Genomic DNA, 24,966 nt, shown 5'->3' with positions numbered 1-24,966 from the left:
AAAGCTAATGGTGGGGTATTATATAATGGGGGGTGGGGGGAATATATATATAAATAAATATATATAATGGGGGGGAAAAACTGTTTGGTTGTGTCAGTGGTGAAGTTGGTTTTGTGGTATGTATATACTTAAGCATTGAGAGCTATGAAGTGAAGTTTTTTTTCTTTCCCAGAGTAACTACTGATTGCCTCAGGATCTTTAGGGAAGTTGCCCAGTGGTCACTGGCTTCATTGCTTTTAGAATGTGAACTTTATTAACACCCACATTCTGTTCTTCTGTTTGTCTCTTTACCACCCTTTGCCTTCTCTGTTCTACATGTTCAGAATTCAGCTTATGTTGGAAAGCATTAGTGAGATGTCAGCTCACTGCGCACAGGGAGATGAGAGAATAGCTGTTTTCTATTCAGTTTTCATGTGGATGGTGTAGGAAAGGGTAACAAATTCTTTTCTTGTGTGACTTGGTTAAAACTTTTAAGTCCCTGCTTCAGAATAATTGTCATTGAAGGAATGGTTTTGTTTGCAATGTTGCCACATGCGGTGTTGCTGTAGCCTGTGTTTTCAGTCCTGTTTTGCTTTTAGGGTTGTTGGGTTGTTTGTTAGTTTTTTAGTTTGAAAAAAGACGTTGGATCCCTCAGGAATTTGAGTCTTAGAATTCAGGTTCAAGTGATGAATTACTGATAGACAGCAATCTAATCTCTCACTGCTGGGAAGAGCTGTGCTGTTCCTTGGAAGCCTGTAGGTTTGTCTGCCAGGCTGGGAGGGAGACCTTTCAGACTTGCTGCATGGTGCTCTTAGTGACTGACTTTCAAAGGTTAGTGACTGTGCTTGGTTCAGGTTGATTCATTCTCACAAGGCATCTACCAGAAGAATTTTCATTGCCATGTGGAGTATTTCTGCCTTATTTAATCTTAAACACATACAACAAACAACACTAAAAAATGTTTTTTTCTTCATTAAAATATTCAAAATGTTTTCTTTTCTCTCCTACGGAGAGCTCATCAGGTTTCCATATGGCTTCAGATGGATAAAATACATTCCTTCCAAAACCTATTCAACCATTGACTAGGAGGCTTTCTATTAGCCTGGGAGATGAGTTGTTCTACAGCATAAAATCACTTCTCATAAAAAAGACTTGGGCCTTGGGGAGCTCAGGAAGTTGCTTGTGGATGTAAGTTCATGAGGTGGATTCGATGCAGCAGCAAGCTGACAGTGGAAGAGAAGAGCTCTCAGTCTAGAGTAGGATAGCCATGAAGGCAGAGGTTAGAAAAACAAACACCTTTAATAATAGTATCCCTTGGTAGAAGGGATGCCTCTACAGATCCCTCTACAGAGGGTACTAACAGGCACTGCTGAATTGTCATAGTAAAATGCTTATGCACATGCTTAATGCAGATGCACAGAGCGATAGAATTTATTCAAGCTTTTAAAATGTTGGTAAAATTGAGAGACGATCCGAGATCAGTTTGATTGAGGTGGTTTGTGCCTGTTGTGGCATGGCATTGTGTCTGACAGCTCTGTGAGCTGCACAAGTAACAAAACCCGGTGTTTGAGGGTTGCTGTGTTGAATGTGAGATGTTATGGGTTTGGGCATATTTTTGTTTTGCTTTTTTTAACTGGTGTATGAGGCTTCTCCCACAGCTGTGCTATTCAAGGAATGTACTTTTTTTTTTTTTTTCCCCATGATAAACATAAAAAGTTGTGCTGAGACACCAGTGCCTTTTCTTTGTGAGAGGATGAAAGGCTTGTTGTGCCTGGCAGGGCTGTGGCTGGAAGGAGTCTGATTGCTCATTGATGCTGCAAGTTACCAGGCAACACGGAGGGAAGGCAGTTAAAATGAAGGCAGTGTCGACATGCAATCAGATATAAATTATTAATCTAGATTCAGAAGGCTTCTGTGGCTCAGAGCAGAGGAGCTCTGGGATAGCCTGTAGCAGGAGCATTGGAAGGAGGGGAAAACAAAGCTGGCATCTCTCCACCATGAGCTGTTGGAATGAATTGTGACCACAGAATGGAAAGGGCGTTCAGTAGTGCTGAACTGTAGATACAGGGGTGTTCTTCTTGGCTTTCTATTACTGTATAACCACGATGTAAAAATGAGACTGTTTGAATGTTGTATCAGTAGCTTACTGCCCAGGGGCCACTGAAGATTGTGGTGTTTGAAGTGCTTACAGTAACTGGCCTTGTTTTTTGAACACAGGCAGAGTTTTGGTGACTACAGTTCTGTGGATGACTGCCTAGCACTTGTGATGGGCAGTGACAGAAACAACCGAAATGCTTGTTTGTTTTGAGATCCTTCTGTGGAAGGAAGAAGGGAGTTCTGCAGCCAGGAGGTTGAGGTGTGTGCCCTCTCCTGTGCTCTTGGCTCCCACTCCTCCTGCAGTGCCCTGGGTAAGCTCTAAGCTGACATAGAGCTATGGGGTTGTTTCTGGGCCCAGCCTGCACGTGGGAACCAAGGCACAGCAAGTCTTTTATGCTGTTGGGTTGTCAAAGGAACGAATCTGTTCTGCTGTCCTGTTAAAGCAGCATCACTGTTCTGCATGGGCCTTTGAACAGATAAAGTGCCTTGAAGTTTTGATCTGAGGGGTTACCGTAGAGTGTGTGCTTCTGTCCTTTGGAAAGCTGGAAAAATATGCAGGTTTGCTAAATGCAAAAGTGTGGAATGACTTCAAGGCTGCAGCAAGTTAATTTTCATGTCACTCTCTTTATTCTAGAATATTGTGGGTAATGCTAAGCCTAAAGAAAGAGGTAATGAAATTCCGTCATCTCCTGAAAGGCGGGAGAAATTTAAAGAACAGAGGAAAGCAACAGGTAATGCAAAGAAAGACAAGGATGAAAAGACATTAAAGACTGAAAAAAGGGTTAAGCAACCTGATAAAGAGGGGAAACTGATAGTCGTTTCAGACAAAGGCAAGGTCTCAGAGAAGAATATATCTAAGAATGGAAAAGAAGATAAAGAGAATATATCAGAGAATGATATGGAATATTCAATAGATACACAAATTGAGAAGAAGCCTGAGAATGACAATGTGAAGAGTCCGCAGGAAAACGTAAAAGAAACGAAACGAAAACGTGGCAGACCACCAATAACACCTCCAGCAGGTTTGTAGTTGAATTTGAATGCATGTACCATGGTCAGAAACCTTTCAGTTAAAGAAATAGAAGTGATGTTGTTTTTCTGACAACAGTCTAATTATTTAGAAATTTCTCAATTTTTTCAGAACTTCAGGCTTGGTTTAAACTGAATGCATACTTGTTACTCACATGTGGAGTGTTAATGCTTTGGTGTGAGGTTGGATTTGGGCCAGTAATGTATGTCTGCAGGAAGATTAAGTGCTGTTATGTACAAGTGAAGCTGTTCACGACAGCCTAGCATTTGAAGTCGCAAGACTTGTGAATTGACATTCTGAAGTTTTCCAGCTTTATATCTAACCAACTTCTGCTCTTTGTCTGAATATGCAGAGCCTGGTTCTCAGACGCTGCAGCCCATAGCCTTGGAGCTGAGACGCCGGAAAATACCAAAAGGAGGTGAAGTGCCGTCAAAGCGTCCCAGGATCGACAGAAACCTGTGTGAGTGTCCTTTGGTATTTAGCTCTCACAGGATTTGTGCATATATCAGTTCTTAAAGCTAAAGTAAAGAGAGAAAAGGTCTGTAGTAGTAGTAAAGTTCGACTGTGATATATGAAATAGAAAAACATGCTAAACTTTGTCCTACATCGACTATTCATAGGTAGCATCATCATTCTGAAATTACCTCCTCGTCCTTGAAATCCCTATTTGGGTAGAGAAGACACAAGCTCTGAAGAAGGAGCAGTGATTATATTGCCTCTGATACCCTAAGGGGTTACAAAACCTCAAAACAAAAATTGTTAAATAAAGAAAAATCATTATTTTAAGTTTGTTATCAAAAGTAATTAGTGAGGCTTGTAATATTTTTCTTCTCCTTATTTGTGACTGTTTGTATCGCTGTAACTTTTAGAGAGAAGTCTATCCACCAGGGATGTTTAGCTTTTGCTGTTAAACTGAGCCCTTTGAAACTACTTCAAAATGTCACTGGGAGGGAAAGCTTTGATGTTGGCTCCTCAGTTACTCAGCAATCCTGTGCCTTCACAGTAGCAGCAGATTTCTCTGTTCTAGCTCAGGAAAAATTGAAGAACTCCTCAGATAACCATGAAAAAGACCAGACCAGGAGGCGATCTTCAAGACTCTCGTCTGGTGTTAGCCATGAGATTTTAAATACGGATCATGTCACAACTTCAGCAGAAGTTCAGACTTTGAAAGGCACGGTGTCTAACCCAAAGGAGTCTGAGAAGGGTAAGCAGCTTCCTGATGTACTCTGAATTTATGGTGCTGTGCAAGTCTTGGTTGTTGCGAGTGCTACTCTCACTTCTGTAACTTGCAGTTAAAACCTGATTTCAGTGGCCATGCAGAGTAAACTCAAGGAGAGCTTGTTTCGATCTCTGCAACCTTAAATGGTTTTGCTTTTGAATCCCTCTCTGTCAGTAACCCTGTTACTTACTTTATGTGTATGGTGCTTTTTCAGTAGGAGGATGAGTGGCTGATCTCAGCTGCATTGAGAGAGAGCTCCACAGATTGTCAAAAGACTTGGAGGGAAAAGTTGGAGAGATGTGTCTTACCTTTGAGAAAATGAAGTCATTTTTAACTTCCTTTTGATTCAAGAAATAATGTGTGTACTGAATCTGAAGTTTAACCTTCCTGTTGATCACTAAAAGCATTGAAGAGGATGGTTTTTTGTTTTGTTTTTTTCTTGAACTGCTGGGAGATGACAGTTTTAGTACTGTGTGCTTCCCTGCCTTTCCCTTTTGGGAGCTCTGGTAATGGTGTGAGTAGACCTATCCCACTTGTCTATAATGAGTTTGTAGCCTGTATGGTTTTTGATTTTATTTTTTTTTTACCCTCTGAAATTTAGAGGGTAAATAGAGGGAGCTGTATTGTACAGTGTTAGTTCTGTGTTAATACAACAGCAAGCAGTCTGAATATGGATGGATGTTTGTCTTTAACATGATGACCACACGCATTGCTATTCTGGAACATTCTTCTGTGTGCGTTTTACTCAATCAGAACTTTTCCTCCCTTCTAGTCCAGTTAGAAGTTCCTGTTGAATCTGACCAAAGCTTTGGTGAACAAGCATCTCCTGGAAACACATCCCATAGCACGGTACTCAGTACGGATGCCAGTTTACAAGAAGAAAACATTGAAGACACTGAGTCTTCCTCTGTTACTGTCAGAACTGAAGAACCTGCTGCTGCTACAGGTTCAATTTTTCATTTTGCATCTTAATATTAACACTTTTCTTGAGCCAACTGCTGCCAGGTGCTTCATGCTTTTCAGTGTGACTCATGAATTATGCTTTCTTGTAATGCAAACCACAGGTGAAAATGAAAATTTTTACTCCTTATGCATTCAGTTTAGATCTTGGGAAAGCTTTACAGGTTGACAGGGATCTTCCAAAAAGCAGAAATCATACTTTCAAAATGTCTGGGTTTCATATTTTAACATGTGGATTTGGTGAGGTTAATAAAAATAGTTGCTTTCAGGGTATTTTTGTCATTCAGGGTTAGGTCAGAGTAACATGTTAAAAGATCAGTTTCTGTTGCTGTGCTGCAGGTGTGTCAGAGCAGTGATGACTGGGAATATCAGCCGTGCATTTCTCTGCCCTGATGTTTTGTCATCTGTCATACTTAAGCCCTAGAATATTTGGATTTTTTTTGTGCAGACATGAAATAAGCAGTGAAGTGTAATTTCTGTTGTTTCCTCTCAGATGGAGGAGTGCACTTATCTGTCTTCTTCACATTAAAAGTTCTGTGGAGACAGTAGGCTAAGCCTGAATGTGATTTATTTTTTGTAGCTTCAGTACTTTTATCTGCAGCTAAGTAGGGAAACTTGAACTACAAATTCCCTTGTGTGTGCCCTATCAGGAAGGCTTTCAATTAGATGGAACAGACCATTTGTAGGGATTTAGGGTTGCTTAGCAATGCTAGAGTAACCTCTGCATGTTGGCTTTCCTCCTGATTCTGTTCTTCTAGCTTTTCTCCTGCTTGCACATGTCCTCATTCAGCCGCCTTGGTGTAACTGTGCAGATGAAATGCCCTCTCCCTGTGCCCCTGGTAACAATTGCAAGTAGGTCTGTAGTGAGAAGTAACTTCTCCATTCTCAGGTTTGATGTGTCAGCAGCCCTTTGCTATTTAAGAGTTAAAGCTCTTTTGATCTTTGCTTTTCCTCTTAACAAGTGTGATGATGCTATAGGTCTGCATTGTAACTGTGTGTATCAGTTGGTACCTGTTGGCACTGCTCTGCTTGGTGCCACCATGTGTAAGCACAGAGTGCTGTGGTCAGATGCATTTTTAAAAAATGCCTCTTGCCAAGGGCTTCTGTTTTCTGACTGATACTCATGTCGCTTTCTGTAGAGTTCTGCAGTGTCTTAACTTCAATAACTAGAAGATCCAAGAAGTATTAAAACTGGGCTGTTGTCATAGCTGTGTGCACATCTGCAGAGATGATTTCTTTCTTTTGCAAAGTTCTCTTGGATCTGAGTTCAGGGCTGGTTTAGTGAGAGCTAGCACCCTTCAGCTGCGTGTGTTGGGTGGCAGCAAGCCACGTCTGGTAACTGTGAAAAAATAAATGGATGAAGTGGTCTTCATTGTGTTTAAAAAACAAAAACAAAAACAACAAAGTGTGTATTTGTTGCTAAGTGGGGAGTCTCTTCCCTTTTGTGAATGGCCTTAAAGGATTTGGTTGACAGATTTAGAGATTTAAGTTAAACAGTAGCAGGTTTTTCTCCTATGATTTGCATATTTATGGTCAGCTTGAATTCATGGATGCAATTTACAATCACCTTGATTGTGTTTTGTTGAGTAGGAAGTGGAGAAATTAATTGATTTGTACATTTGAAACTCTATAGTGATACTTCAATCTTACAGTTTGATCTTTAGAGAACCTGACCTCTGGCTGCAGGTAAATGGAGTAGGACTCCAGGGTAATGCTGGTGTGCAACTGGACTGCTGAGAGTTCAAGAGTCTGTGATTTCATTGGACATTTTTTGCCATTATTACAACTTTCCTTTTTTTTTTTTTTTTTTTATTCTCTGTATTCCTGAGCACCTGCAGTTTGAGTTTAAACTGGGGAGAATTCCAGGGCAACGTGTAACTCATGCCAGTGCAATTCAGGTGATGTGAGCAAATGATGAGCTGACTTCATTGGGTGCAAGAAGCAAGGCTGTGATAACATAACTTCTGGTTCACATGAGTACCCAAGGCCTCCAGTATTGCTTGCACACTTTGATACTGTGCTTGAGTGAGCTGGATTCTAGTCTGTTCAAGAGTACATGCTCATGCTGAATGTTAGCCCAAGGCTCGGGACTGGTGGTGGTGCCTGAAAATCCACCTTTCTGAACAGTTTTGTTCTGGTTAATTAAAGTCTTCCCACTTAATGTTAGAAGCACCAGGCATGCTAATGGGAGGACATAAAAAAAAAAATAGGAGAATTGAGTGTTTTTACTGAGAAACTTGCTAAGGGTGTAAAGGCTGTTATCATATGCTGCTGTAAAAACAAACAAACAAAACAAAAAACAACAACAAAAACCCCTTAGGTTTCTATTTTTAAACTAATTCTTAAAATGTTATTAAAGTGGTTTGTAGATACAATAATTTTGAAATGATGAAATCCCTGGATCCTGCTGTGGGTAGATCTGTTGTTACAGAGCAGAGCTGTGCTCCATCGGGTTGGCTGGGGCTCACTGTTGGCGTTGTGTGGGTATGCTGCACTGCAGGTACCTGCCTGATGGGGGAACAGAAGTGCTTGGCTTTCTCCTTGTGTGAGCAGCAGCGTGTCAGAGATGTGCCGTGGGTCCAGAAACATCTCCGCACACTCCCAGCTCTCTGTGTTCTGGAGAGCTGCTGAAGAACGTGCAGCCATGAAAATAACTGGTGCTGGGGGCTGATGGCTGGGTCAGCTTACTGCATTGGGTGATGATGGAGGAGCAAGAGAGCCGTCTCCCAAAAGGCTCACAGTTGAATGTCAAGCTGTTATGCTCTCAGACCGGCAGCTGTGTTCAAGAGTTCTGGGGCTTGGAAAGAAAGCATGTTGTCAGAACACTGATGTGTGGGGGGAAAACACAAAACGGAGTATCTGTTATGTGTGTGGTTCCCACAGAGCAAAGTGTGGGAATTCAGGTGAAGGATAACTTACAGTAGTGCAACTTCTTAACTCTGTACTGTTTGTCGCCTTCAGCTCTTGATTGGAGTTTGATGGGAGCTGATTCTCTTCCTTTAAGAAAATACTGCAAAACAAACAGAGTGACCCTCATGTCTGGAGTTAGTGTTGGTTCTGTGTGAGTGGCAGACCCTGCTACAACACTCACAGTGTATGGGATGAGCAAGGTTGTTATCAGCAGTTTTTAAGGGTGAAAGCACTATTTAGAGGTGTTTGCCCCTTCACCGATCGGCAGAGGGTTCAAGATGTAGCAGTTCCAATCACCTGTACCAGCAGATGCAGTTTGTAGTGTGTACCTGCTTATGTTTTAAGAGGTGATGTGTTCTTGCAGGACAGCATAGCTCCGTTTGCCACAGCTGAATTTCCTTCTTTAGACTTTTCCTCAAAATCCTGATTAATTTAATTATATGCGGTAGGCAATAAAAATCCTATTCTGCTGTTTTTTTTTTGGCTCCCCTACTATTTAGGGACTAGAATTGGTGGCTTAGGATTTAGTTAAATCAAGTCACGCTTCAAGTAAGGGGCTGGCAGCCTGTAGGCGAGCTCTTACAGCCAGGTAAAGCACTGCTTCGTGTATCTGGGAACAGGCTTACAGGCACTCTGCAGCTGTTGGTGTGGCTTTGCTCTGGCAAACTGATTTGACTTCTGGGTTGAGCTGCCTTGGCTTTCTACAGAACGGTTGTCGTGTTTCCCAGAATTTAAGATGCCTTTTTATTTGCATAGACATGCATCAAGGATTTGATTTGCCTTGTGCTTTTCTAATTTTGTCACTTTTGGCTTTGGGTTTCAGTTACAGAGAAGCTGAAAATACTTGTGTCCAGTTTGAGAGAGCAGCTGTGTATCCTGCAGCTTTCCTAGGTAGGCTCCACTGCTCCAGGGCTAAGAGTCACAGTATTAAGCCTAAGTATGTTTTATGTATCCATCTCACATTGCAGACCTAAACTTGCTTACAGATATACACTGATCTGGAAACAGTGTTTGTTAAACCTGTCCAAGTGCAAGTAAAGCCTTTAAGGCCACCTTGCTGCTCTGCCCTCTGTGTCGAGGTTGGCATAGGGTCCACCAGGCACCTGCAAGCTTCTGGGGTGTTGTAGGCATCCAACAAATTTAGTGCCAGCACAGGGAGAATATGTTAAGTGGAGGATTACATGAAATACTGTCTTGCAATGCCAAAAAATGCTTTGGGCTCAAAAATGAGAACACTATGTGTGTGATGAGCTGCAATTATTGATGCTTGGCATTTAGTGTAACCATCTTCTGTTTTCTGTACTTGCTGTAGTTGAGTGGTATCTGGATATTCTGGAGGTGCCCAAATGCTTTTTTTTCCAGTTTAGAAGAGGTTGAGAACAGCAATTGGGGAAGGTGGGTTTTTGTTTCACAATTGAGGTCTTGGAAGACTGATTTTTAGGAAGATGAGAAAAAATGTAGTGTGAGCACTAAGATTCAGAGCAGGAACAGTTGGTGAGCTGAAGGTTTCAGAAGGAAGTTAGTCTGCTGGTGCAGGGATCCAGAGCATGGGATAGGTGATAGCAGCTGGGCAAGGGGTGAGGTTGTAATTGAGGTGTAGACTGACGTGGGACTGGATGTTGTACCCCCAAGGAAGCTCCAGAGTGGTTCGTGTGATTCTGAGGCTGACTGTGCCCAGCTTCACCTTTCTGTGAACAGGTCAAAATGTCAGAGGTGAGTTTTCCCATTGCTGTGCAGATCTGTGGTTCATGGGTGCCATTACCTACAGAATAGGTAAATCTTGTGTCTGCAGTTCAGGAAGGGTGATGGTAACAAACCGAACAACCTTGAAAATGGCAGATGGAAGCGGTGGATGCTGTGTTCTAGAGAGACATGATCTGTTTTGTTGAACAGTAGGTGAGGAAATAGTTCAATTTTAGTTTGCTCTCTTGGGAGGGCAGGCAATAGAAACTTGAAGTCTCATCACTTTAAATTGCAGCTGTTTGTGAAGATCTTTGAACCAGGAGGCAAGTGCTAAATATTCAGTGCACTGGTGGCATTCTGGGATGGATCACCAGTGCCTTGCAGAAGGTTCCCAGGACTGGCAGACCTTAAATCAAGGTGCTGTGCTGCTGCTGAGCATCACTGTCCCAACTGGAGTCAATCAAAACAGGGAATTTGGGGGAGGGGAGGGAGCAGGCACGGGTAGGGGATTCAGAAGCTTCTATATGCTGATGTTCTACTGTAAACTTAGTGTTAAATTTGTTCTGAACTGGAAGTTCATGTCCTTTGGATAGTGCAGCACAAGAGAGGTGAAGTAGACTGCTGAAGTGAATGCTGAATGGATGTTTTTGTCTTTGCAGTGAGAGTTAAGAGGTGCTGTGCTTTGACCTTGAGTTTGTGTGATTAGTAGTGTAGCAGTTGAGTGCCAGGTAAGGATTTTTAGTTTTAGAGTTGAAAGAAATAGTGGGTGGGAGGTCTGTGAGATTTCTTTGTACTCAGAGAAAACAGTACGTTCAGTTTGCTTACTCTGGAAGGACAAGTGCCTGATAATCTGGTGCCAATAAAGCAAAACTATGATTCTTGCTATAGAAACTGGCTTTGGTGCTATGCTATGTTCCTCCAGCAGAAAATTCAAATGTGTGTAAGGGTGGAAGTTTCTCCCCTTCACGTGTTGGTGTAATGACAGAGCTTCTGCTGGTGTTTAGCTGGGAGCACAGGCTCCCCAAGGCTCTCCTGGGTGGCAGAGTTGTGCATCAGCTTCAGACTGTTTCCTGGCAGCAGGAATTGTATTGCCTTTATTTGTAGAGAAGGAATATGCCCCCAAATGCAGTGGCAGTGGTAATAACTGAGCTTTATTCTGAACTTCTTGTGTTTGTCTGTGCTTTCTGTTCCTCTAACTGGATTCCTTTGGCACGTTGCAATGAACTTTTCCTCTTCTTTCCTTCCCCCTCTCCCATGTGTTTGCTAACTCCTTGTTGCTAAACTGATATGATCCTGCGCTCCTCTTCTAACTTGTAGCTGATCATTTAGAAGCTGTTCCTCGTGTCTGCTCAAGAATTTGTCCATCTCAGTGGAAGGAAAGTGCTCCAAGCTTGGGTAAAATAGCAGGAGCAAGGCTTCATCGTGGTAGCTCTGTGATGTATAACAGCTTTCCTTGTCATCTTCAGAGTCCTTGCCCAATAAATCCTTGGGCCCCACTGCCCCTTTCTGCTGTAGTTAGGTTTCCCCATCCTCATGCCAGTTAAGTTGAAGCAAATTATCTTTCATTGTCCCAGAGAACCTTTCTGGATTTTCTTTCACTGAATCCACCAGCCATTTCCATTCCATCAGCTGGTCCTGTAATGCTTGATTCTTTAAGAATGCAAATTCTGATGGTGTGCAGTGTATTCACATCTTGGTGCTGGCAAACTGTCATTCTGCTAACCAGTTATCCACATTTGTTCCTAAGTCACTACCCCCATTGCTTGAAGCAGTTTCCCTGTCAGGATGTTCTTAATGCAGTGGGGCCAAAACTGTTCCTTTACTCCTTGCTGTTCTCCCTGGGAAACTCCTGAAAGCAGGTGTTCTCATTTTTACTGTTTTCTTCATTCTTTTAACCAATTCAGTGTGTGTCTCTTAGTCCTTCCCTGTGTATCAGCTTCCATAGAACCGTTAGCTGTTCTCTATGAACGACTTCAAGTTTTGTTTCTTTTTCATAAGATAGTACTTAAACTGAGTACGTGTCAGATGCTGTTTCCTAGAATGCTTCTACATAACCTTTGTGTCTGTAGTGCAGTAGAATTCACCATTTTTGTTGCTGCCTGCTAAAAATTTCTAAACAAGCTGTGCTGTTTTCTTATATCAAAACTGTGCTGACGCTATCTTTAACTCTGCCTTCAATCCACTGCTGCATATGTGTGCTAGTAGAAAGCCTTTACTGCTTTTGTCAGTGTTTTGGGTCCTCTTGTGCTGTTTCCAGCTACTTTTAATATAATGTGCTAGTTTTAATTAATGCACTGCGTGTCTTCCAGTTGCATCACTTTTGCTTGTGCTGGGTGATAACTTTTAATGCTGCTTCTTAACTCTTTTAGTTTGATAGCACGTGTCAGAATGGAAATGTTTTAGTGCTGACAAAAGAAATGGCAAAATTGTATTTGTAACTGTTCTGTAGACATGACAGCTCCTGTTATACTGCTGCATTGTCCTCTAGCTGCTGTTCTGGTTTGAAGCAATGTGTATACTAGTGATGAGTGATTACTCAAATTGTTTCTATCTGTGTTTCCAAATTTCTACTTCCCCTGTGTTTATCAGATGCAGATCCTGGTGACAATGTCTCGTTTGTGTATTTCGTAGCAAAAACATGAGAAGTTTCTGAAATCCTGGAACTTTTTTCTCTCATTGCTACTTGAGAACTGTTAGTGGGTTTCAGTTTTAACTTGAGTAGTGTCCTTCTGACGTGCTGCTTACTGTTCTGTTGTGCTTGGAAGTAATCAGGCCTGGAAGATCAGACAAAGCATCCAGCAAGGAGGCAGCAGAAGAGCTGTAAGCAAAGAAGCATAAGTGTTTTCCTTGGAAAATGCCTTGGCCAAAGATGTGCACTGCTAAATGACGTGCTAGATAGAACGTAATGCTCAGCATTCTGACAGAAATAAGCAGTCTCTCTGTAATTCTGTCTTGTGTCTGTAATAGTGCTGGGTGCAGCACAGTGAGGGTGCCGAGTGACTCATTAAAGCACTGTGACAGATGATTTGGGAGTACAGCAAGGGCAAGTTTTCTCTTAGCCGTAACAGCAGACAGTCTAAAAATTTCGTTGTTAGCATTTCACAGCTGACTTGTTTGAATGCATGCTCATTTCTTAACTTTTTTTTTGTAATATAGGAAGCCATTTGTTAAAGGTAGCAAATGCATCGGGGAATTTATCTGTTTTGTTCTTACAGTAACAAAACCTTTTAGGAGATCAGATTTTCTTGCATCAAAAAAAGCTGCAACCGTTGATCAAGACCACAAGTTTAAATGCAAGTTCGTGGACTGTTCAAAATCATTCCGCAAAGCCAAGTTATTGCATTATCACATGAAATATTTTCATGGAGTGGACAAGTCTGCAGAATCACAGCAGAACCCGGTAAAAAGGCACATTCAAACCAGAGCTTCTTTGGCTTCTGAGAAAGCTAACCAAGAAAGGTCAAAAAGAGGACGGAGCGCAGCTCGTTCATTGTGTAAGTATCTTGCTGATTTTTTTCTTTAACAGCAGCAAGCAGGACAGGGTGGAAAACAATTTTCTTTTGGGCTGGAAGAGTCTTCTTATGGCTGCAGCTTGCATATTTCGTTGTGGAAAAGCATAATGATATCTCTAAACATTCAGTTTTAGAGAAGAGAAAACTGAAGAAATTGCCTCATCTAGAAACACTGATGGAGTTCTGTGATGAGGTGACTGTGCAGCCTGTCTTATTTCTTCATAACAGCTTTCTCATGTATTAAATCTGTTCTTTTTTCAGAACTATTATCCCTTGACTTTCTGGTCCTTTTTTCCTTCTGTCTGTGTCAAAAGTCTAACTAGTATTGCTGGAAGACTTCTTCTGTCCTTTCTTGTACTGAGGTAACAGTCCGGATAACTCAACTTCTCTTGCTTCTCACTTTGCTCTTCACATTTCCCAGTCCTTTCTCAAGAGTATACTTACATGCTAGTGTAGAAGTCTGCTGGTGGTTTTGCTGGACCTGTGAAAGAAATCCTAGTGTTTAACAAGTGCAGTTGCTACAGCTGTTCTTGAAAGATACTTCTGCACCTGGCGGGTAGTGGAAAGGGAAGACCTCAGTGTAGCCATTGGAAGGGAGGAAAATCAGAACTCTTCTTCAGTTGTAACTGCTTTGCAGTCTTCAGAATAATGTTATTTCTTCTTCTCTGTTCCGTTCTTTGAAGTTCTTTGTTCCTGGTGTATTGAATACATCAGAGTGACAGTCGTGGTGCCCCTGTGTACTGGTGTGGGTACTGATCGTGTGTCCAGACTGCTCTTGTGGGCAGGTTTCACCTGGTGTCCTGGATCCATGAGTATTACCTCTCTCTTGTCTTCTGACTGGCCCTGTTCTGTAAAATCCAACTTTCTCTTTGCCAAATTCTCTGGTCCTTGTAAGTGTTGTTATATTTTCCTCACAAATTTTGATCTTTCATTGGTATTCTGTATAATTAAGGATTTCAGAATCTTTCAAGTTGTTCACTGAGGTACCAGCACGATGTAGCAGAATGTATCTTGCTTTACATAGTTTCATGTCTGCCTTTCCTAATGTACCCAGCAAACCTTTTTTCACTTGAGACATTAGTGCTGGTTCCTAACAAAACAGTGTAGCTGCACGTACTGCTACAAGTAAACTGCTTTACCTGGGGTGCTTTTGTAATTTCAAATAATGCAAAGGCGTGAGATTTAATTACTTAGAGGTGCCTTTTCTTTAGCTGTGTTAGAATGTACCAGCTTCTGTCTGTTACTTGGAATGCAGCTTGCATGTAACTTCACTGCCTGCGGAAGCGGAGCTGGACGAGAGCAGTGAGGAGAGCAGTGAGGAGAGCAGGTGGCACCGCGCTGATCGGAACAGGCTTCTGCTTTGTTTTCATAGCAGGCTTCTGTTCTGCTTTTGGAGATGCTATGCAACTAGTTCAGTTTAAAAAGTAGTTCCCCACTGATTGTCTTGAATGAACTGACTTGTGGCTCAAGATCTTGACCTTTTCATTACTCCTTTCCTCAAAGTATGTCCTGTTGATGTGATGACATCATCTTGGCAGCACTGGCAGGTAATTGTTTATAGCATTACTTCTTTAAGTCTCCACTCCTTTCTTTCCTCTATGGTGAGTGGATCCTTGTAACCCATGTGTGTGCTTCCTAGCATATCCCTGCAAATAGCTCCTTGGCTGTGCTGACAGCTGGTGAATAGTGAGTCAAGGTGGAAAGGGTAGAATTTCATGCTTGCTATCAAAGCTGGCTGTTGTGGAGACACAGAAGCTTTTCCTTGATGTGGAAAAGGGATGTCATCGTTCTGCATTTGTATTACAGTGCCTGGTTACTTAGTTGTTTGTATTTTGTTGAACTTTTTCTTAATTCTTGGGATTTATCCTGTACCACAAATTCTAAAATGGAGTTAATGGGACTTACAGACTCGTACTGTTTCATGTTGTGTTCTTTTTCCAAGCATCATTTCTGTTAGTGACCCGAATAGGAAGACTGTGCTGTGGGATGCAAGAAGGAACAAATCAGATTCTAATTTCTGTATACTTAAGTAGAGATTCTGAAATTTCAGCATTTGAACTGTAGTAAATTGTACAATTGGGAACTGGCTTCAAAAGATTAATGTGGCTAGAAAGACTGATGTGGAAATACTTGTCCTGTCTGTCTTCCTTCTGAGGCAGGAGCTTACCTTGGCTGTGCCAAATTTGACAGATACCTCTCTAAATTTTGCAGTGGCTTTTCATAGCATCATAGAATATCCTGCATCAGAAGGGACCCGCAGGAATCACCGAGTCCAACTCCATTTAATGGAAGTGAAAGAAAGCTGCTTAGCTGGTATTTTAAATTGTCCTTGCCTGATCAGAATGATACAGACTTGAATGGCTCCTGAATGCTTCTAAGCAATGCTACTGTTCTTTATCGGGAAATACGAGATCATCATGATGAAAACTCCTCCCCAGTGCTGTAATGCTCAACTCCACAAGGACTGCTCCTATTTGGTCTTTCCTGAAAGAACCATTCTGTGCAGACAGTGAGGCAGCTGGTTTGGGGTCTCCCTGGAATATAGGAGCTGCAGGTATTTCTGCCCTCAATTTTTAAGTTGCTTTGCACCTCTGCAGGTATAATATAGAAACAGATGCAACTCCTTAGTTTCAGAGGAAAATCAAGATCTCTACGAAATGTTTTAAGCTCATGCAACAGCATATAAGATTTTTGGGCAGAGCTTTAACATTGCTTCTTAAAGTTTGTCTTACAAGGAAGATGCCTTAGAATTTTGATGATTCAAGTTGAGACATTCTCTCAAACTTGTCACCTCAAAATTGAATGTTGTGTATTGTCTGCTAAATTTTGGGGCAGAGTTGCTTGGTCATGGTGATTGATATAGTGAAAGAAAGGAGTGGAACCATTTTCCATGTCTGTATACTTTATGGTAAAATACTTTTTTTTCTCTCTTTATAGTCACAACTTTTTCCTTTGCAAAATCACTGACGCTTCACCATTGATAAAACATGTTTGCACCCTGCAAACATTTGATGTAAGTTGTTTCCTCTGAAGATGGCAGCTTTCTTCAGCTCTGTGTGGGCATCCTGTTGTATGTGAAGTACCCACTCAGGGTTTTTGGGAAGGTTTGTTGTGCCCTGACTTGGACCACTTAAAGGGATTTGGAGGCTCATCAGAGCTTGGTTCCTGCCCTTCTGCCGGGGGGTGCTGAACAAATTTTCTGAAGCCTGCAAGTCAACTTGTGGCAGACTTCAGTGCTCGAGCAGCTGCTGGGCCTCGCCTCACGTGTGAACAAGCGGGGCACATTGTGTGCAGAGAAATGCCGCTGAAACCTTCTCAGAGTTGGCTGCAGTACTCGTAGTTCTGTTAATAAGCACTCGGTGCTGACAGGCTTCATACTTCCCTCAGCCTGACAGTCGTACTGGCAGGGACTTCACCAGCTGCCTATGAAGGTAACCTTACCTTCATATTCCCAAGACACGGCTCAGCTCTGCAGAGGAGTCTTGCTCTGTGTGAGGTTAAACTGGTTTGAAGAATTCAAAAATACCTTGCAGCACGGGGCTGTGTTGTTTTGGGGGGTTAGAGTATACATGGAGCCTGAGTCTGGCAAGTTGCTACCAGTGTTGGCCCTGCTGCTGTCCTTGCCATGAGGAACAAAAGAAATCGGAGGACGTGCAATTTGTATTTCAGGGACCACAGAAAATCTCTCCTGCTGATGAGTCCTTTGGTGATACTTATGGGGAAGAAAACGTGCATTTTGTCAGAGGGCTTGAATTTTTGTATGTGCCCACACTGTTAGAAAAGCATCACGAGTGTCTTAATGTCAGGAACGCATACGTGTGTGTGCTTAGTGATCATAACCACGTGTACAGAGGCTGCAGGGTGGCACGCTTGCTTTGCTGGCTTGAACTTAGCAAAGGTGTCCGCTGTCACCTGGTGGCTGTTAGCGTGTGGCCCGATGGCTCTCAGCTCAGTGGGTTTCAGGGTGGTGCATTGGGGTGGTTGCCCCTTGGCTTGGTGGAAGAAGGTATGCAGGGCTGCTACAAACACAGGGTTTGTTGTCCCCGGAGGAAGTGAGGAGCTGCGTTAGCAGCCTGTGTTCTGTAGAATTGCCGGTCAGCCTGTGGCTTATCTCAAGATACTGCATGTGGTTTGTGGACTGTGTGTCAAATTCCTTAGTGTAAGTCAAGGTAAGAGGCCTTCCCTTCTTGAAAATACGAAGGATATTCTCAGCACGTGATTTCATAGCTGCTGATGGTGAGCACTGTACAACAGACAGCAATTGGAATTAAATCTTTTTGATTCCTGTGAAGGTTGAATTATCTTCATAACTGGGACCTGACATCTGTGTTCCTTTGGACAGAAGGCTACTGCATTGCCTGTCACTGAGTTTTGACATGTTCAGGTTTAAGTTCCTCTGGATGCTCTATCTGGCTAGTCACCATGGTTTCTGCATGGCTGAGATGGTTGAGCACAGTTCTCCATTTTACTACAGCCTACAGTACAGGCTTGTGTTGTTGCTTGGTAACCTCAGCGGAGTGCAGGAACGAGTACTTGACAGAGAAGTTACTTATGAGGTGTGTTGTGTGCTCTCAGCTTTTTTTTGAAACCACATCAGGATTTCTGTGACAGGGAAAAGACAGAGATGGAAATGTTCTATGGTAGTGAAGGCTGGCTCAGGGGGCAAGGAGCACAGAGGGCATAGCACACTGCAGGTCGTGCTGAGAAAGAGGCTGAGGAAAGTGCACGTTCATAAATAAAATTAGTTGTGGTCATTACAGTTGCTTTTCATTCTTTTGGGGCCTAATTTAGAAATTGACCTGCTTCATGTTAGTGATGTTTGAAAGTGTTCTGAGAGGAGAAAAGACTCCATTATTGGAATGCTTAAAAATGTAGGTCTTGTGCTGCAAGTTTAGTCTGTACACTTTCAAAACAAACAAAAACTGTCCAAAATGTATTTAATAACTACTACTGCAGCAAAGTACCTGGCATGTGATTGAGTACCTTGGGACTCTTCCAAAAACGTATCACTGGTGGCTGGAGATTACAGAAATGGAGTAACCTTTGTGCATTGTAAAAGATGCAACATGTTCTTAAACAGAAAAAGTTTCCTACACTTTCACTCTTACAAAGCTAAACAGCCTCATGGGTGTAAAACAGGCCTTGTTCCACCTGGAGACTGTGTACGTGGCTGTGAGCCTGCAGGAAGCATTTTGGAGAGCTGGTGGGATCAAGATGGCCATAGCATAGTTCCAGTGGTGGCTTATGAAATACAGTTGGACTGCTGGGAGAGGAGAAAGTTAGGAGGCCTAAATACCTTGTAGGTATTTTTCTAATGGGACTTTTGTTTTTAAGTTCTGTGAGATGCTATTCTGTAGATAATTCTGGAATTCAAAGCAGGCAGGATGGTAGATAACCAGGAATGCTTATCCGACTTGTTTACACGTCTTGTCACCGTGTGCTGACACATTTCTGCTTTGCAGAATGTCTGCTAGGACACTGGTGTCCCAAATATTTTAAGAAATACCTTAATCTTGTTGTTTGTACCACGGGAAAAGATTTCTTCCTCCTCAGACAGTTGTTGTGTCCAGTCCACTAATTGTGAAAGTCCCCAGAAGTGATTACCATTAGTGGCAAGTCCTCCTAGCATAGAGGTGGACTTACACTGCATTAAACTTGTTCCTGTAGGAGACGTTGGTCCTTTTGAAAATGTAAAGTCACTTTGTGTCTCACCAAGGAATATTCATTTCTGGTTTTAACAGTTCTTTGTGGGAGGGGGAAAAAGAGCTATTTTGTAAGGTCTTGCAGCTCTCAATTTCAGTACGCGCCCAGGGAAAGGCAGCAGTGAGCTGCCAGCCTGGATGAAAGCCACCTTTATCATGGTCTTGTATAGGAAACTTGAGCTTTTTGTATCTTTTCTGCCTTCTCTTGTGGCTGATGTAAAGTACTACAGCAAATGTCTGAAGAGTAATCAACAAGTAACTAAAATTATTATGAACCGATCCTTTTTACTGTGTTTATTCGTGAAGTTCTAATGCAGCTTCGTTATGGAAAACTAGGGAAAAAACCATCTGATGGCCTCATTGCTGGATTTAGAGTCTGAAGGGATCCACCTGATTCTGAAAGGGTCAGAACAAGATGGCTCAGTGTGCCCCACTGAACTTGAATTGTTGGTCAAGGTGGAGCACTTGATTTCCCATCTCCTAAGTATGCTGACTTGGACTCCATCCTCAGCTACTGCTGACTTAAAGGCTTCCAAGTGAGAAACCTGTTGATGTGTACATCTTCAGACATGAAGAAGGATGCCTTTAGTGTCCGCTGAACTTTTGAGATCCTTATGATGTTAGAATCATACATTCTTGACAAAAATCAGTGTTCTGTCAGCCTGTCTACTGGATCTGATTAACAGAGAGATGTGAGTTCATGCTTCAGAGTTGTAAGGTACTTTTTATTCTGTCCACCCTACATGCCATGCAGCCTTTGCTTTTATCAGTTTCAGCTGCCATCTTCTGTCCAGGAGTCCTTCAGTTGAAAGAATTGCTTGCTGTTCACTGCCTCAAGGGGCTTGCTAAATGAGAGCTAAATAATTTAACTTCATCTGCAATTCTATTTTCTGTCGAAGTCATGTCTGTCTATTTCATGATTTTATGAGTTTTAGGTAGCAATTCTGAGTTCTTGCATTTCTCCTGGCTGAAAAACTTGTTTTTGGGTGGTATGTACTTAAAACTGCTCTTCCTCAGATGCATGGAGCTCCTGTGCCTCTTCTATCTGCTCGTTACAAAGCGCACTTGAGAGCAGGCTGTGGTTCCTCTATTTCCATCCACAGGAGCTCTTTCTTCTCTTTTAGAAGCAACTGTCATCTGACTACAGCGTTGCTGATCCAAACTGTTTCTCTTCCGTCTTTCTTCAGTGCCACACTATTTCTGAAAGAATAAAGCTCTAGGGATACATTTACATTCACTGTTTCTTTGTGCTTTCTTTTTTATTTAAAAAAGAAGTGACAGCGACAAAAAAAAACACCTTACAGGTCTTAGTCTTTAAATCAGCTTCTGCTTGAAGCTGGGTCACGTTGCTGGGACTGAGTTGAGCAGTGCATCTCCTTGGAGGTGCTCTGTAGGGCCAGCCAGGGCTGCTGCTGGGGGAGGAGAGTTCCGTTTTGAAAGTATTTAAAGTTTGGACCTCATCTTTATTCTCTTTGTAGATGCTCCTCTACACATAGCCCTGAGGAGTACCTCGTATAGAGGTGAAAAAATAGAAAAGAGAAGAACTTCTACTGCTGTAAATGCATTAAATAGTCACCGATACTCTGTTAGAGGGCAAACCAAGGAGAACCACGTAGTGAGATCGCTCCGGAAACCTCAGCAGAAACAAAGAGGTGAAAATGGTGCGCGGTTTTAGTTCAAAATGAACTCACAAGCATTGTTAGGAACTGGTATACAAATATAAAGCATTTTGCATACCTTCCTGTAAAGTGTTGATTTTTTGAGTCTGTGGTGTGAATTATAAGTGGTATTTTTCACCGTTTCTTTGTCGTGGTTTCAAATGCAGAATCAATACAGCAAAACTCAGACATCTTTTTGCTGTACTCGTTGGGTTTAAATGTTCCTGGATATGGTGCTTAACATTTTCAATATATAAAAATACAGAAATACTTTAAAGTGAGTGAGAACATTTTCGTGCCTGTTTGCTTATTGAAAGATACCCTTGGTTGTACAAAGCATTATGTATTTTAAGCAGTCTTGAACTTTTTGAGATGCATGAACTTAAGAAATAATAATAACTCTTCAGAAATTACTTAATCTATCATAATTCTTCTGATATAATCTTTTCAGATAGTCTGTATTCTGTGCTTGAAGAAATGTCTGGGTGATAGCACTTCACCTCTGTTCAGTGGTACAGAGTGAGCCCTGTTTATCCTAAATCTGCTGTAATGCAGGTAGATAACAGCCATGCAGACACATGAGAATAATTTCCTACATACCATCAGATTTCTTACAGCACTGTTTTATTTCAGATTTGTAGTGACAATTTGAGCCACTGTGAGATAGATGTAAGAATCTGTGCGTGGTTTACCTCTTTTGTGACAGGTCTTTGTTTAAGAAAGCTGTAATGTTATCATTGGTCTGATTCCGTTGGGTGTTCCTTATTTGAGAGTATGGCCTGTAGAGATGAGCTGGGCATTTCCCTGTGGTGTTGGTGGGCTGTGAGAGAATGCTCGTCCTGATCCTCGTTAGTCTCTTACCACTCAAGGAAGTTAAACGGGGTTAAGATTTTTTATTCTTCCGGCAAAAATTCCTTTTATAAAAAAAATGTGATGGTGATGAATTTGTATGATTATGTAATACAGTTTGCATTTCTTTTTGGTCTTGCAAGTCTGAGAAGCTGCTTCTAACTAGCCAGGTAGCTGCCTTGTTGGGCCATATTCCAGTGAGAGTTCATTAGACTTGAATGTGTTTACAGGAAATGACTTGGGGCAAAATACACAAATATTTGGATTTTTTTTCAGTTTTTTTTAAAGACCATACTGGCTAGCTGAAGGGGAATAAGTATGAGACTGAGGAGCATTTGTTTTGTCACAGTTACAGCTGGTGTGTTGAGTGATGGAAGAAGCATAGCTTGCCCTCTTGTTGCCTTGAAACAGATCAGGCGATCTGACCATGCAGCCTTCCATTTCCAAGTGGAAGGATGCAGAATGTTCCTTACTGTGTTGATCTCAGTTATTGTCCTTTTCCTGGAAGAATAAAACGAGGAGAGTTACTTGCATCTCTGAATATGAGCTGCAAGAAGGAAATGGTCCCCAGGGATTCCCAAGCTCTGGAAAAATAGGAGTGTTGGGACAAAGGGAAGCCAGGTGCAGCCAGAAGCTTTGTTGGGGCACACGTAAGAACTTCTTCCTCTAGAATCTCCACGCATAAAGGGTAACAGGAGGGATATCAAGTTTGTTTTCAGCTCTGCCAAACCTGGGCTCTGCATGGCAGGCTGCTGTCCATGGCTGCTGGCAGTGTGCAACTTCAACAGCCCTCGTTAATAACATGAAAACGAGGAACGCGAGCAGCGAAGTTACAGGCCTTTGCAAGGCCTGAAGGGAAGGGGTCATAAAAACTGGCAGCTCTTTTGAGGAGATGCTGATGTTTTGTCTCCTGCGTGTTTCATCACAGGTGGTAATCACCCAAACGTCACTGAGGATTCTGGTTCTCAAGGTGGGCTGCTTGTGCTACAGCAGCACAGCTCTGTGTTGTGAGTTAGGAGGTTACTAACAGCGTACTGCAGGGTTAGTGTAACACTCTGGTGGTGTTCTGTGTCCGGAGTCGGGTTCCTAGACGTTAGGCCTAGGAGAGCATTTCTGACAGGAGTGTCTTCAGCTGCTTGCTGTGATAGCAGAGATCAGTAAATGAAATGCCTTCCCGGATGGGGTGGCGAGCAGCCTGACAGCTGAGTGCTCTGAGAGGGATGGAAGGCATCCTCTCACATGGCACTGTGTGGTTGCACCTCGTGGTCTTGGCAGTGTTAGGATAACTAATTTAAGGAACTATGCAAGTATCTAGACGTTCTGCTGCAGAGGACTACGTTTGAAAGGAAGAAGTGAGAAGCAAGTGACAGGAAGTAGCTCAGACTTGTGTGCATTGCCTGGCAGCAGTTAACTCCAGCAAAGGCTCTGAAGACATGTTTGGTGGCTGTGCTTGATTGAAAGCTATCAGCTAATTGTTCAAAAAACTAATTTTTATTCCCTTAAAAATAGTGTGGACTGCAGATGGTTCAGTTGGCTGTGCCTTCTGTTCTTTCACCATTACTGAGTGGGAGGTACAGCCAACTGAATCTTTTGTTCTCTGTTTTTCTATGAAGCCTAGCATTTAAGGAACTGGAGTTGGGAGAAAGGGGGGTTGAGTTTTTGTTCTTGCGTCAGACTTCCATCACAAAGCAACTGAAAAGTTCAGCAGTAAGATTTTCAGTTAGAAATTTGAATTGCGGGATATAGCAGGCGCCCCAATAATTTCTAAGGGCTCAACCTTTCTACATAATAAATGGGGCATTGGTGTCCACTTGTTTTCTTCTGCATGCTGTTGCGACTTAGTTATGGGATAATCACCCTCGCACTTCAAACAGGCCAATTGTGGGAGCTGGCAGTTCTAATGAGTAAGCTTTGTGCTGGTTTTTTTTCCTAGTGAACTGGCCATGGTCAACTGAAGAAACCTTTAAGAGAATTAGTAAGTACAATAGGTGTGTATACATCTTCAATATTAAATTGGAATGTTGTCTAATTTCAGCTGCTAAAGAACATGAGAAGAACAAAGAAAGAAAATCAAAGGACTATGGAAGGTCCAAGGCAAAGAAGAAGAAAAAAAAGAAAAAGAGAACTAAGCCTGGTAAAGTTTTTTTCTTAGAGCAAAATACTTCGTTATCTTTTGCCTGTTACCCAGTTCCATGCTCTTAAGAGATGGCATTACAGATAAGACCATCTCCTTCATTTATCAGTTCTGATTTCGTGTCATTAAGAAATAATGACGTTCAATTAGTGATTGGCAAGATGATTAATTTCCTGACTGAGGTGCATCGTTACTGCAGCATCACAGCTGGTAACAGCACTTATAATGGCACAGAGCAAATCTAACTCTGCATTCAATGTGTTAGTCTAAGTCTGGCCTTTCATTATCTGGTGTACTTGTATGCAAGACTAACCCAGTTACAGAAGGTGCAGATCCCATTGATTCACTACTGAGTTGCCCTTGTACCAGATGTTGACATATGAGAGATAGTCATAGGCTTTCTGTTCAAGTGATGGGGTTTGAAAATGCTGATGTCCTCATTTTTCCACTGTTAGCCTTGTGACTGCTGAAATCTTTGCTCGTTTTCAGAGATTCTGATAATGAGCTCTGTTAAACCTGTCACATCCTAATTTTTCTTGGACAAGCTGTCAAGAGATAAATGGGGGAGAGAACTGCAGGTAGACTGACTAGATTGCACTGAAATAAATAATTGTATTACATTTCTGATTACACAGTGCCTACAGATACGAGGTGTTCTGCAAGTCCTCATTCGTGAACTTTGTGCAATAACTTTACAAATAAGGATGCTAAGAAACTGCTGTCCCTCTTTCCTTGGGTTTTTGAAATGTAACATGTTGGCTTCTCGAGACTCTCTCAAGCTTTGTAAGACCCCGATGTGTGTACCAGATGATTTGGGGTACCTGTGGAGGCTGGTTGTGTTCTTGGGTGCTGTGTCCTAGCTTGTGCAAACTGCAGGTTCACAGTTTCAGTGTACAAAAAGTGCAGCACGTCACATTTCTGAGAGTTGTGGAGCAGTGCCAAGACCTTTTCAGTAGCTAAGTACAGTAAGGTCAGTTTGCCATCTCTAATCTGTTCTTGTCAGATCTCATCAGTAATCTGCAACATCTTAATGTGACCTCATTGCAGCCTTTCAGTACCTAAAGGGAGCCTACAAACAGGAGGGTAACCAACTCTTGAAAAGGGTAGATAACAGCAGGACAAGGGAAATGGTTTTACGTTGAGGGAGGGGACATTTAGATTGGATGTCAGGGGGAATTTCTTTACAGAGAGAGTGGTGAGGTGCTGGAACAGCTGCCCAGAGAGGCTGTGGAT

The 24,966-nt window shown here is 42.2% G+C and overlaps 1 protein-coding gene across 1 annotated transcript in view; it reads left to right on the top strand.

The window, feature by feature from the left end:
* The window catches only part of PHF20 (PHD finger protein 20), a gene marked incomplete at both ends in the record, with an annotated part of 50,933 nt that overhangs the window by 7,906 nt on the left and 18,061 nt on the right, over window positions 1–24,966 (top strand). The window contains 7 exons of the mRNA XM_079543487.1: window positions 2,711–3,098; window positions 3,459–3,566; window positions 4,134–4,310; window positions 5,098–5,271; window positions 13,094–13,372; window positions 20,571–20,753; window positions 23,635–23,733. Coding sequence (XP_079399613.1) covers window positions 2,711–3,098; window positions 3,459–3,566; window positions 4,134–4,310; window positions 5,098–5,271; window positions 13,094–13,372; window positions 20,571–20,753; window positions 23,635–23,733 — 1,408 coding nt within the window. The remainder of the gene's footprint in view (window positions 1–2,710; window positions 3,099–3,458; window positions 3,567–4,133; window positions 4,311–5,097; window positions 5,272–13,093; window positions 13,373–20,570; window positions 20,754–23,634; window positions 23,734–24,966) is intronic.

The sequence above is a fragment of the Tetrao urogallus genome, assembly GCF_951394365.1.
Source record: "Tetrao urogallus genome assembly, chromosome: 16".
NCBI classification, from domain to species: domain Eukaryota; kingdom Metazoa; phylum Chordata; class Aves; order Galliformes; family Phasianidae; genus Tetrao; species Tetrao urogallus.
The sequence above is the reverse complement of the archived record's forward strand: the minus strand, read 5'-3'. Positions and strand labels throughout refer to the sequence as shown.